Consider the following 13,776-nt stretch of genomic DNA (forward strand, 5'->3'; position numbering starts at 1 on the left):
TGTAGAGTAAATATGGTAGCTAATTGGTTTAATATTATTTTAAGAGAAATACAGGAGAAAATGGAACATCTATACATGATTCGGTTGCTTAGTATGCACATTATTTACTGTGCAGAGCTCTCAGAAACTTGTGATTTGTGGAACTGATTGTCTCCACGTGAAATGGCCCATTTCTGTTAAGTCTTTGTCTCCTTTTTGAAAACTTCATCGAGGTAGAATTCACCTCCCTTGCAGTTCACTGTTTCAGGTATACCATTCAGTGGCTTCTAGTTTGTTCCCAGAGCTGCACAGGCACCACCCCAGTCTGTTTGGGAAGATTCTTATCGCACCAGAAAGAAGCCCCTGCACCCCTCAGCCATCACCTCTCCAGTCTCCCCACTCTCTGCCCCCCAACTCCAGGCAACCACTGATCTGCATTCTGTCTCTGAAGATTGGCCTGTTCTGGACACTGAGTATAAATGGAGCCATATAACAGGTGGCCTTTGCTGTTAATAGGCATTTACGTTGTTTTTAATTTTCTCTAAAAAATGGTACTTTAGTGTAAGAAATTTGCTTGCGTATATTTTGGGGCATGCTAGTTTTCTTTGGAATGGATTCCTAGAAATCACATTTGGAGTGAAAGGATATTTGACTTTTAGTTTAAACAAGTTCTGCCTTTGGGTTAGCATGGCGGCCGAATCATACCAGTCTAAAACCGTGACATTCTATTCTTGACTATGTCAACCTGGCCTTTGTGGTCATCTTCACAATTGTTTCATCAAAATCTTTGCTTTGAGGCAGTACTGCTTCGCCAGTGGCTGGCGGGGGGATAAAATATCTCCTTTGGGGAGAAGAATTTGACCGTAAATTGCGTGCCAGCCAGCCATTCGACACCACACATTTTGTGAGACCCTCAGTGTCAATGGGCATTTCCAGCATTTTTCGCTGTGAATCTGGCAGGTGAAAAGTGGTATCATGTTATTTAGGGAAGTTGAGCATATTAGTTAGTCTTTTTTTTTATCTCTTGGGAATTTCTCCTTTGCTGTGGTTGGGTGTTTCTTCTTGATTTTTAGGAGCTCTATTCTAGGTATTAATCCTTCGGCTAACATTTTCTACCTTTGTCCCGTAGCCTCCGCGAAGCTCCGTCCCTGCCGTGTGTGCTGGGACTTCTTTCCTTTCCCACAGTGGACTGCGCTACGCAGCTTAGCAGATAATGCCGCCCCTTTTTCTTGTGGAACAGGACCAGATGTGTAAGAAAGCAGTAGAGACGAAGTTGTAAGCTCTGTAGTTGTGCGGGATTGCACGCCCCTCAGGGCCCCGCCAGCATTCACGCCAGTCGTCAGTCAGGGTTTGTGAAACAGATACGATTGGCAGTTACGATGATTCTCTAGGGAACAGATGGTTTTTACATAATCAAGCCAAACTTAAGGCCCTGAACAAATAGTTTTATTTAAGGAACACAAATTTATATGTGGCCTTTTGGGGGTTTTATTTTCATAGAACTAATTTAAATGGGGATTATTTTAGCATATAGAGCTAACCGTCAGATTTCAACACTGTGAGTCTACTTTGAACCTTCAGGCTCCACTACTTAGCAGCTGGTCCACTGACCTCAGGCCCTGCGGTGGCTCACCAAAGGCGGAGGACCAAAGAAGTCCTGGTTTGGTAGGACAGGACTGCCACCCAGAAGTGGGCTCCCAGCCAGCCTCCTGGGGGATACATATGGCCAAATCATGTAAAAATCGTAGAAGTAATAAATCAGAAGACTTTAGCGTTGCGGTATTGATTAAGGTATGATTTCCTCCTTGTGGCTTCCTCCTCATTTGGCTGCTGCTGGTGGGAGCACATGCCCAGCTAGGGACATTTGGGAATGAAATTCAGCACCCTTCTCATGGCCTTCAGGGCCCTCCATGACCTTGACCCTGCTCACCTTCCGTCTGAACCTCATCTCCCACCTTCTCTTTTGCCTACTCCATCTGGAATGTTCTTCTCTAGGATCTCTGCCAAGCTGGCTCCTTTTCATTCGTGGTTTCGACCTGGATGTTGCCTCTTCCTTAATGCCTGATGGATGTGCCCAAGCCCTGTGGCTCTGTCACTACTCTGTTTTCCTCGCCACTGCAGTTGTTGCCTCCTGTCCTCCCACAAGAAAGCAAGCTCCAGGAGACCAGGGCACTTATCTGTCTGTCTCCTCCTCAGCTCCAGGGCCCCACCCAGCTCTGGGCACCCACAAGATGCTTGATAAGTAGGTTGACCAACTTCTGAGAGGAGAGTGTGAGCTCTGCCCAGTCCTGGCTGAGATGCTTGCCTTTCCCTCCCAAGTAACTCCTGTCTGGGAAGGACGTGTGTTAGAAGAAAGTAATTAGAAAGTCGTCTTCGTTGTTACTGTAATTGCAGGCAAATAGGGAATGCCCTAACCTTTTAGGCCTTGGTAATGGAATGATAATGGATTAGAAATGATCTTCTTGAAGTATAGTTCAAGTTTTCCACTTAGGACCACATTCAGAAATTGACTGCTTCTGAGAAGTTTCAGTTTCCTGGTCAAGCATGGAGGGAGTAAGGCCTGGAAACCGTTTGGGTGTTTCCTGGGGGCCCATAGGTAGTGTGGCCTTTGTGACTGGAAAGGTGAGCTTCTTGGCAAATGGGCCATGTTGCCGGTCGGCACCTCCTGCTCTCCACCCAGTGGCCATACGGATGGTAAAGATGGGAGCCACTGAGTCCTGGAAGGAAGAAAGAAAAGACTGATTGTCAGACCCAGGGTGAGAGCAGAGAGAGTTAGACCCACATCTCACTGCTCACCATGTTTGCATCCTCTAAGGACTTCACCCCCAGGTTACCTCTGGGTTCTGTCCCGGGTCTGGCTGTGTTCCCTGGTCCCATCTAGCATTGCCTTAGAAGACGGGACGGGAGTTGCCTCCACAGCTACCGACTTTTTTCACAGAATTGTATTTTCTCTGAGTGTCAGGAAGTCAGTTCCCAGCTCTCAGGAGGTTCGGTTTCTTAGGCAGTGTGGCAGCTCACAGCCTGGGAGTCCCTGATTCTGTGGGTGCCTTCAGAGCCCCGTCCACTCCCCAGAGCAGGGGGTTGGGTCGTGACTGCCCCACCTCCATCGGGTTGCTCTGTCCCTGCTGTGTCCCGCAGGCCAGCACCGCCCTGGCTTCTGGACGCCCTCCCTTTATAAATGGCCCGAGTGCTGCGTCCTCCTTCTCAGTCGCGCTTGCTGCACCTTCTCTCTCAGTCGGCGTGTCAGCTGTCTTTTTGCTCCTCTGGGTGAGCTTGGAGCTCGCTTCCATACATTGAGGATTTTTTCTGGGCCAGAACATCAAGAAATTGATTGTATTTGAAGTCTTTCTTCAAAGTAAATGTAATGGAGCTCTGCGTAGGAGCTGAAAGAGTCCTCTGAACAGCATGTGAACTTTGTGCAGGAGGCGGGTCATGTGACTTAGCTGTTCCGAGCCATTTGGTAGTGTTCTGGTTCTCAGATGCCTTGTTGATAAGTGCCATTGGGAAGAGCATGGCTAACTACTTGGGGGGACCAGATCTGTTTGAGAAAGACCTGGTTACAAAATGGATAGTAGGACAGAAATCATAGTACAGAGTTGTTTGCTGCGGCATCAGTCAAATGGCCAACACCCCCCCACCCGCCCTCCCAAAAATGGAAACAGTCATCTGTAGGGGAATGGTGGAGTAAATCATGACATCATGTTATGGTGCTGCTCACAATTAAATCCATGTACATGTTTATATATATATGTACGTATACCGAATTGGGATAGCTGTAATTTATCCATGTAGCATGAATAGTGTACCATTTTTTTGTTGCTGAGAAAAAGTAAATGCACATTGTGCTTATGTGTCTATATGCGAACATCGAGAAAGCCTGGAAGGTGACACATCGGTGGCCTCCTTCACAAGCTAGGAACGGGGAAGGTCATTATTTCCCCCTATGCATCTCTACACCCTCCTTGCCTTGCTACTGTGAGCATTTCATTCTTTAAAATCCAAAAGTAAAAATAAATATGAAACCAGAACCTATACAAAAATGTGCATAGCAACTTTATTCGTATTATCCCCAAACTGGTCACAGCGTGGCCTGTGTCTGTCATGGAGCCCTCAACAATATAAGTCTTGAGGAAGTTACGCTGAGTGTCAAAGGGGTTCTGGGAGGTGACATACCTATGTTGTTTTCTGTAACATCGTTGAAATGACAAATTATGGATGTGGAGAAGATGAGTCATTGCCAGGGGTGATGAAGGGGCACACACAGGGGAGTTGGGTGTGGCTGTGAACGGGCACCCCGAGGGTCCTCGTGTTGAGACCGTTTGGTATCGGGACTGGTGGACACAACACCCTACATATCATAAATGAGTGCAAGTGAGTAGGAATAACCTGGTTGTGATACACTGTGCTATAATTTCGCAAAATCGTGCTCTTGGGGGGAAATTGGGTAAAGGGAAAGGGACCTCTTATTTCCGTAATAATTGTGAATCTGCAGTTATCACAAAATACGTTCAGTAGAAAAATGAGACTGGGGTGATGTTTGAGAAATGGTGCAGTACAGGTTATGCTGAGAGTAGGCGTTTTAAAAAATATGATGTTAAAGAACCTCTCACAGCATCTTGCTTCTGTGTTCAGGACTTTTTAATCTTTATTTCCTTCTGACTAGTGCCTCTGGGTTCATTGGCCACTCCATCTAACTTGTGCTATGTCTGAGCATTGATCATTCCTCCTTGAGGAAAGGGGCCACATGGGCAGGTAGTATCTCAGAGAGGAATTGTGTAGAGAAAGTGAGAAGAGCAGGGACTCCATAGCCCTACAGACCTGGGGTCCTCCTGTGGCAGTGACCTCACAGCCCAGCTGGGGTCTGGTGACAGAATCTAAGTCCAAGGGTCTATCTGGAAACAGGAAAACATCCCACTCTGCGTCACCTCGGGCTTGTGGTCACTATCTGAAACCCAGTAGGCAGCCAGTCAATGGGAGCTACTGGAAGCAAACTGAAGTGGGCCGGCACTGACACAAGCGCCCCGCCCCCGTGACCCCCCCACCCACTTGAGGCGCTCTGCTGTGAGCGCCTTTCCCCAACATCTGTGAGAAGCAGATTCCAGATCTCAGCTCACAGGCTGCCTTTCTTCTTCGTTTTTTTGATTGCATGAGAATTTCACACATGCTTATGTGGATGCTTCGTGTTGAAAGTTGTGTATAAATTTAATATCAGTTTTATTCCTTGCTTCTTAGGTTTGAGGGTTTTCTGTGTTGTCTTTTTAAAAATATACTTTAAATTCTGGATTTATTTTAGATTTACAGGAAAGTTGCAAAGCTAGTGCCGCGTGTTCCCAAGTACCCCTCATCCTGTGTCCCACCATAGCAACAGCTAAGGAACTAGGAACCACACTTTATTTTTATTTATTTTTTTCCTTCCCATTAGCATCCTCTTTCTGTTTCTGGGCCACTTGGCCTTTTGAGAGTGATAATTTAAATTGATGAAGTTGCTTGACTGTGTTTTTGGTCTTAATTTTGTGGGGAGCTTTTAAAAAAAGAATGTTGAGGTGTAGAGCTCTCAGAGATTCTATGCAGTCACTCTGATGTGGACCAGAGAACCCCACCTCCCCTGGCCCCAGCACATTCTACTACAGAGCCATGCAGACATGGCGGGGAACCACAGGCTTGGACAAGAAGGTGACTCAGGAGTTCAGATTGGGGTCCTTATGCTGCTGATGGGTTTCTAGAACCAATGCTGATATTTCTGAACTGTCCTGAAATATATTTGGGGTTGCCAATTAAGAAATGAATATGCAGGAAGATACCAGTGTTCTAGTTTACCTTGATAACCTCTATTTTATGTAGTATTCTTTAAAATGGGTTCAGTGCCAGGAGAGAGAAGATGAGAGGAGGAGGACCAAGCCGAAGCCGGTGAGGGGAGGTGACTTGGAATTCAAAGTGACCTGGTAGAGTTGGGATTAAGATGCGCTGTCAGAGGCTCTGCTTGACTGATCGAGGGACTAAGAGTTGGTACTTCCATGTATTGTGATTTTGCTCACGGGAGCGTATCACTAGTCGGAAAAATCAAGGAGGAATCTGGGGGGCTGAGTAGAGAGTGAATCTGAGGCATGGCTGGATCTTTGTGGCCCAGGGTCTTTGCGGTCCTGAAACTATCTTAGTTGGAAGATAGTGAGGTTTCATTGTGGTGTTTGGTCTCTCCCACCCAGTGTTTTTGTGAGAAGTTTGAGAAGTCTTTGTGAAGTGACAGAAAATGTCAAAGCCAACAAAGTGGAATAATGTTCTTCATCTGTTAGCTCATCCGAGAGTGAGATTCAGGTGCTGCATTAGCGCAGCATCATTTCCATAGCAATTGGCAAGTGTTCTCTGGGTTAGTAGTTCCGTTATGACATCACAAATGGAAGGCAGTGGGAAGAAAAGCTGAATATAAGCATAGGCCTCCTCAGTAAAAGAGGAGAATAGAGGCTTTGTAACTAGCCAAGGTAGCCTTTCGTATGTTTCTAAAGTCATTCTTTAAGAAAGGTATTTTGTACCTTTTTACACATAAATTAAAACGATGCCTCTGATACTTGTCACAAGGTTTATTGTGAAAAGGCTTACCAATCACAAGTAATGGAAACAGTTGTCTGTCGTTTTTCTGGGTGTCGTATGTATCATGGATTGATAATCGCCTTATTTCTCCTGCAGACATTTGGCCTATCTGGGACGTTTCATCTGTTTGAGACATTACATGTTGTCATTGGTGCCAGACATGTCTCCAGTCTTATTTGAGATTGTTGTGTGTCAGAAAATTAGTGTTGTCATACATATTGGCCAAATGAGAGTTGACACATCTGGGAAAATTCCAGCTATGCAGGACATAAAATTCAGGAGCTGGGATCACTTTATAGTTACAAATACATATCCACGCCAATCTTTCACTCCTTTGATGATGAAGGAGGTTGTCTTATCATTTAGGACGTTTCTGGAAGCCTAGTACAGGATTTTTTGTAGCTATGAGGTGCTTTTATCATTTAATTCTGGTCCAGGGATTTACTGTGTCTTAATTAAATTTTTAATTCTCTTGTTGAACTAACTCACTTATGAGAAGCATTTTAAAACCGGGTATTCAGCCCCTTAGGAGGTAGACTTGAGTTGCCAGCTTTTTACAAAGGCCCCATGGCAGTTGTTTGAGATCTTCCTGGGGCCAGAGTCCTCATGTACATGGTGGACCAACCAGGGACTTAGTGCCATTTCACAGCCCCTGGCCTTGAGCACCATCTCCATGCTTATGAATGGTGGAAGAGCAGATTGGTCAGCCCATCAGAAAGGGGTATTGCTCAGGAGAACCCCATTCAGCTGTGAAACTCTGCCTGCCTTGCCTTCTGGGGCCAACTGCAGAGAATCCTGTCTTCATTAACACTGGAACAGGATCCCTCATTTTACAAAATATTAGGCTTTCTTCATTCACCACATTGAACTCACTCCTACTGCTGAAAAACTGGTCCAGTTTATTCATTTCTCCACCCTGCACAGTAAGTAAAGTGTTGCGGATGGTGATCCATAGATCTCTTGATCTTGATTTTTATTATTACTGTAACTTCTGGTGAAAAGTGCTCTACCTCAAATCACCAAAACAAACCCTTAAAGATACTTTATTTCATCTGTAATCTTAATTCATTTGGATTTCAGAATCTTCAGAATCACAGATCACGCAAGTTGTGACTTGCCACAGTTTAGACTGCTTACATTTACATAACATCCTAGTTTTAGGAGCAATACTCTTTTGTATACAGAGAATTGCTTATTTGTTATTTTTGCATTTGCGCATTATAAGCCATATTTTAAAGCTATTGCAGTGGGACAGATTTGGACTGAGGAGCTAAAGTTAAAGTATCAGGTGTGCATCAAGCAAATTACTTGAAGATTTCTAGTGCATTCATGTGATGAGTGTGTGTCTATAGTGAAGAATACTCGTCTGCTTCTATAGAACTTCTTAATAGTTTCTGTGTACCCTCTCCGTGTTTGTTTTTCATGTAAAGGGAAATGGGAATTTATAGATTCTTATTCCAGTATACTCTTAAATCTTTTAGAGCAAAGGTTGCACTTATTGCTTGGTATCTTATTTATTTATTTTTTTATAACATAACTTCGAGAACTTTCCATGTAGGTACATTAAGAACCTTTTTTAAAAACGGCTGTATAATAATATTCTGTTGGTGGACTGTGCCTTTTTTTCAGAGCCCTTCATAGGGCTCTTTCCTCATAAAATATTTTTATGGTGGTTTGATGTGCTTAATTTAGGAGGATAAATGTGGATGAAAGACATTTCAGCCAATGTACCTGATTTTTCATTTTGCTTTTTAAGCACATGTTTTAGAGTTTGAGCTAATTAAGTAACAGTAAAAGAACTTCTCCTTTCCCCACTTCTCTCCTCCAATTTTTCTGTTAGGGTCTGGTGGTCAAGGGATCAGTTAAAAAATGTATATATGTTTTTTTTTTAATAGCTTTTAACAAAGTTGTTGATCAAGTATGTATATTGATATTTAATAAAACGTCTTAAAGAGTATCAAGATTAGAAGTGGTCTGTCTAAATGTGGGCGGCAGTACCTATTCTTGGCTTCCAAGGTTTTCTCACGTGTGTGTGAGATGCTTAAGAAGGATAAAATGTGGTTCATATTCTGGAATTATTCGAGAGATGTAATCTGACAGTGGTTTGGGGTTTCTGAGAGAATCCACAGGGGGAGAGAGGTGCTGTCCGTGGTGCTGAACCTGAACGAGTGCTGGTCTGAACGCTAGAAGGGCTCTGAGATAACCGAGGCCAGGGACACACCTATGTAGCTATTTTTACACCACATCTCCGTTTGTAGCTGAGACTCAATTTCTGTCCGAGTGGCCGATGCCCCAGAGAAAGCCGAGTGCACAGGCAACAGGCTAGCATTAGTGCAGTCAGCTGTTATGATATGTGGAAGGACAGGATTTAAATGTGAAGTATGGCCCTTTTGGCCAGTAGAGGCTATTTAAATCCTAAGTCTTGTCATAGCCTTTTTTTTTTTCCCCCTTTTAAATCATGGACCTTAGTATAAGAAGATTGTTTTTTAAATTAACGAGTGAAAATAGTGATGTGAATGTTACAGTTGGAGTTCACACCTTATATTTGCTAGTCATTGCTTAAAAGTTTTAAATCCATGCTTCTGACTACATGTAAATGTTTCAAGCAAGATTTCAGCCAGCATTTAGAATGACAAAACGATTTTATTAGTTTCTCAATCCTTTGCGGATTCTTTGTACATACCAGCTCTCCTAGGGCTCTCTTTTCCACATTCCCTGCACCCCCTAAAACACCAGTTCTGGATTTTGCATGGATTTATACTTCAGTTATACAATAATTGTCTAGTGACACTTTGAGAATGACAATTTGATGTTCTAAGTCACTGACATGTATCTGCAGTAAAAAGATCTAATGTACACTGTTTTATATATATTAAGTGAACCCTCAACAATATTTTCTCTAGGATTGATTGAGGTTTGATGAGTAGGAAACCTATTTCAAAATAAATACCATTGCAGACGAAGCAGATTATTGTGTGGTATACTCAGTGTTCTAAGTCCCATTTAGCATTTTGGAAGCAGCCCAAGTTCATATTTAGTAAATATACTAGAGAAATCCCTTTTGGGTTAGAGTGCATTTATTACGGAGCAATTGGAACTTACTTGTGACCGGAAATCGTCAAAAGTACCAGTATATTTTTGTGTATTTAATCTAAGCCATGACGGTAAAAACCATGGAATTTCTTTGTTTTCTTTAAAGCTGGAGATACAGATGACCCACCAAGAATTACTCAAAACCCTGTTATCAACGGGAATGTGGCCATGAGCGATGGGCATAACAACACAGAGGAAGATATGGAGGATGGTAAGTACCTGTGGCTTACTTGCACTGGGCAAAAACTCTGTCAGAAACACAAATATGTTATGCATATTTCTTCCTTGAGTACTTCTGAGTTTCTTAAGTAGCTAGTTTTTAGGAAGTTGTAACTGAAGAAAATTTAGAAGCCTCTTTTAGTGTTGAATTTCAAGGTTGCCTACAAATGTCAAGGTAAGTTGATTTTCCCCAGCCTAGGCGAGAAGGTTTAAATACAGAAGTTTATAGTAGACGGGTGTTTACTCAGGCCTGAAAATTTCCAGCCAAATGTTAGTATTCAGTAGAACAAGTACATATTACTCTCCTTTCCTTCTGGTTTGAAGCAAGATACTTCTAGATGTTGGAACTTGACTATCCTTTGCATTCTTATTGTAGTGTGTATATCAATTGTCTGTAGCTGATAATCCCGCCCCACTCCTGTTAGGAAATCAGAACCAAGTTTTGGGCTTCATTCTCCCACATTAACTTTTGGTCTATATCTTCTATGCAAAAAGTATTTGCATATGTACATGGCATGGACATTTTGTGCCTAGGAAACCGCTTTCTTTCGAGGCAATTTCTTCTTTATAATTTATCAGACTGTGTGACCTGTGTACATTTGCAAGGTCAAAAATCATGAGCAGATAGCAGCCAGTAATCACTTTATGCAGCCCCTGGAATCTTGCAGTATAATATGAAACCATGTTCTGTCAAAAGCATGTCCATCAATCCTCATGAGGGTTGTGTCCTTCCCAGGGGTGTAACGGGGCAGTTGAAAGAAACCTCATCAGCCACGGGCTGCACCACCAGAAGGACTGCTGTTCAGACCTCCTGCCAAAAGTTCAGCCTCCATGAGAAACTGCAGCCGTAGTTGAGAGTTCTCTCACAGTGCGGTTTACCCCCTGGCAGCTGGCTGAGGCAATATCTGAGGAAGGTAAAGAGGCGTGGTCTAAACCCCGCTGCTTTGTTACCTGTGGAGTGCGCTTTCCACTGTAGACCCAGGGCAATGGTGTGGGTGCGGTCTCTTTGGTTACTGGGCTCTTGGTTTTATTTCAGACACCGGAGATGCCAAAAGCGATTCAGGGAGCACAGTGGGAAGGCACGGCCAGGTCTCTGAGTCAGGGACCGATTTCCTGCCGCTTGTGGAGCAGTAGCTGGCCACCCAGTCACAGCCCTCCCAGTCTAGTTTCCACAGAGCAATTTCATACTAGTATTTCCATTCATGTTTTTAGCGGGGAGGGCTTGGGAGAAGGCACAGCTGTAGATAAAAGGACAGGGTGTCTCACCCTCCGCACTGTTTATTGCCTTTTTGGGTGAGTCATTCTTTGTTGTAGGGGGCTGTCCTGTGCATTATAGGATGCCAGTGTCATCCCATGCTAACCCCAAGTCGTGACAACCAAAAATGTCTCTAGATACTACCAGATATCTCTTGGGGGCCTGAATTGCCTCATTTGTGAACCCCCGTTAGGAGGGCATAATGTATGTAAAATCTCCTCCCTCTCAATGCAGTTTTACTGAATTATTAGTAGTAAATAATGGTGCCGAACTATAGAACCTAAAAGTGGAAACGTTCACTGCCATTGTGAATTACCAAATGGAAAAAGCATATTCTAGGAGAAAGTAGAGTGAGGTCTTCAGTAGTAGCTCCTTCCTGGTTTGGATTTTAGGTGCCCTTTGAGAGGTGCCAGGGGTAAGAGAGTGAAAAGATCCTCTCTCTTTGATGACAAAGGGGGCTGGAGGGAGATGGTTCCAGTTCTAGGAGTGGAAGCATTGCTTTAGGGCAGCATTTTCTGTCGTGATTTGTTTTCAAAACCCTCTTCTGCGGGATGTGTGTGTTGTGAGTTTAGGAAGTCTGAGGAGTACGAGGTTAAATGTTTTGTCTATTACAGTACTTCTAGCTGTCAGTATCTGAATGTCTTTCTTCAAGGCTTTTTGTTAATGATTCCCCAAGACTCTGAACTTTAGAACCCCTTTTTCCTGAATCTCTTTTTAACATCTTAATCTGGAAAACACTGGATTTCAGTGAACAGTGCCTTGAGTGCGCAGAGGGCTTAGTAAGGTAGATTTCTTACACAGAAGTTAAATATCTAACAACAGATTAGAAAAATGTTTAGTGAAGTGGAGTACATTTACAAATTCTCTTAACATAGAATTATGGGCAAGTATCAGAATCATTTTCTAGTTGTATCATCTTACTCTACTTCGATTTTACTTTCTTAACTCAGTTTTTCCTGAGATGACCACGAGAAGTTTTAGAACAAGCAGTCTCTGCCAACCTAGATGGATCTAGGTAAACGTCAGTGGTGCCCGTGAAACAGAAGTAATTTCTTGGAAATTAACTAGGCCTTGCAAAGACTTGAATTAGAATGAATGATTGGTGTTTGATTAAAATTACTGCAAGAGCATCATTTGGGAAAACTTCAGGCTAACCTTTCTGATTATAAACCAGAAGTATGCTTTTTCATTCAACTGAAACACAGGCTGGTACATTGTTCTCTGCCCTGGGAAGAGAAGATCGTTTTAAGACTGGACACGTGGTAGCTGACCATGTGAGACCTGCCGCTGTTCTCGGGGCAGGGTGGGAAGGTAGCAGGTTATCAAGTTTTCTGACAGACTGTGTGATGACAGCAGTTAACACAAGCTTATCGTCCTGTCATTTACAATAAAAAGATGTACGGAGTAATGAAATAGATGCTGTGGCATAGGGCAGGTTAGAGTCTTTATTTGGATGAAATACTAATACTGCAAGTATAATCCTAGGTATACTGCTTTCTAAACCATTTTTAATTTTGAAGTAATTATAGACACAGAGGAAGTTGTAAAAATAATACATAGGACCCCTGAGTACTTTTCACCCATGTTTTTGGGCAAAGATTCGTTCCACATAGGGGCATATCAGATGCTTTATCTGCCAAAGATGGGTTTCAAGTTGCCCCTCCTCCCCTCCTTTTTTGGTATTTAATATAATTAATCTTTTGATATTTAATATAATTAACCAATTAGTGTACAGAATTTCCAGCCGTAGGGTGAGATTCTGTTCACATGCAGTCTCATGTTAAACTTCCTGATTAGTGTGTTTGGATGATACGTCTGTTCTGAGGATGTACCTTGAATGTGAGGCAGACTCTCACATCGAATGCATAAATCCACGAGTGTGAACGGAGCGCCGTGAGCCGCGATGGTGCCAGGCTCGGGGCGCCCAGCCTCTCTGCCTCTGACGGGCCTGCCATCTCTGGACTCAGTGCCACGCTGACTCTGCCGACGTTTGGTCCTATTTGACATTTCAGGGTTAATTCGGGAATTGGACAAAAGTGTGGAGTAGAAGAACAGGAAAGCATTTATAAGATGTATCAGTTTTCGTCTATATAAAAATCTAAGCCTACAAAGAGTTAAGTTGTCTGTGAAAACAAAATAAAAATAGGGGTGTTAGGAGAGAGGTGGTAGCTGCAGCTTTGGATTCTCTAGGCCCCAAGGACTGAATGTCCAGCGGTGATTTCTCCTTTGCTTTTTTTCAGTTCTTGGGGTTACTGTAAAGCAGGCCGGTTTTATTGGGGTCTGTGTTTTGTGGAGTGTTAAGCCAAACGCTGGAATGGCATCCTCCAAATCAGGCAGGGTCACTGCTTAGTGTTCACGAATCTCGGGTGTCGAAACGTCCTCTGGTTACTTTGTAAAATACCTTGGATAAGACACTTTGGATAAGACAAGCTATTTAGTGACAGGGAGCCCCAGTTTCCTCATCTGTAAGGCAGAAATTGAGTAATGGCTGCTTGTGGGATTTAAATGCTGCTCAGATGTGATCTGTGTGTCTGTGGAAAAGTGGTCCGCTTTTCTCCTAAGCCATTCTAGACACCATTCTCTCAGCAAGTTTCTTGCCTTTTCAGTGGACTTTTATTATCACTCAAAGGGATTAGAGTTGCCTG

At 43.3% G+C, this 13,776-nt stretch overlaps 1 protein-coding gene across 1 annotated transcript in view; it reads left to right on the forward strand.

The window, feature by feature from the left end:
- The first annotated feature begins 9,763 nt into the window (after positions 1–9,763).
- Positions 9,764–13,776, forward strand: part of USP7 (ubiquitin specific peptidase 7) — a 32,740-nt gene continuing 28,727 nt past the window's right edge. The window contains exon 1 of the mRNA XM_006913836.3: positions 9,764–9,868. Within this exon, the coding sequence (XP_006913898.1) occupies positions 9,826–9,868 (43 nt within the window). The 5' untranslated portion in view covers positions 9,764–9,825. The remainder of the gene's footprint in view (positions 9,869–13,776) is intronic.

The sequence above is a fragment of the Pteropus alecto genome, unplaced genomic scaffold (assembly GCF_000325575.1).
Source record: "Pteropus alecto unplaced genomic scaffold, ASM32557v1 scaffold44, whole genome shotgun sequence".
NCBI classification, from domain to species: Eukaryota; Metazoa; Chordata; class Mammalia; order Chiroptera; family Pteropodidae; genus Pteropus; species Pteropus alecto.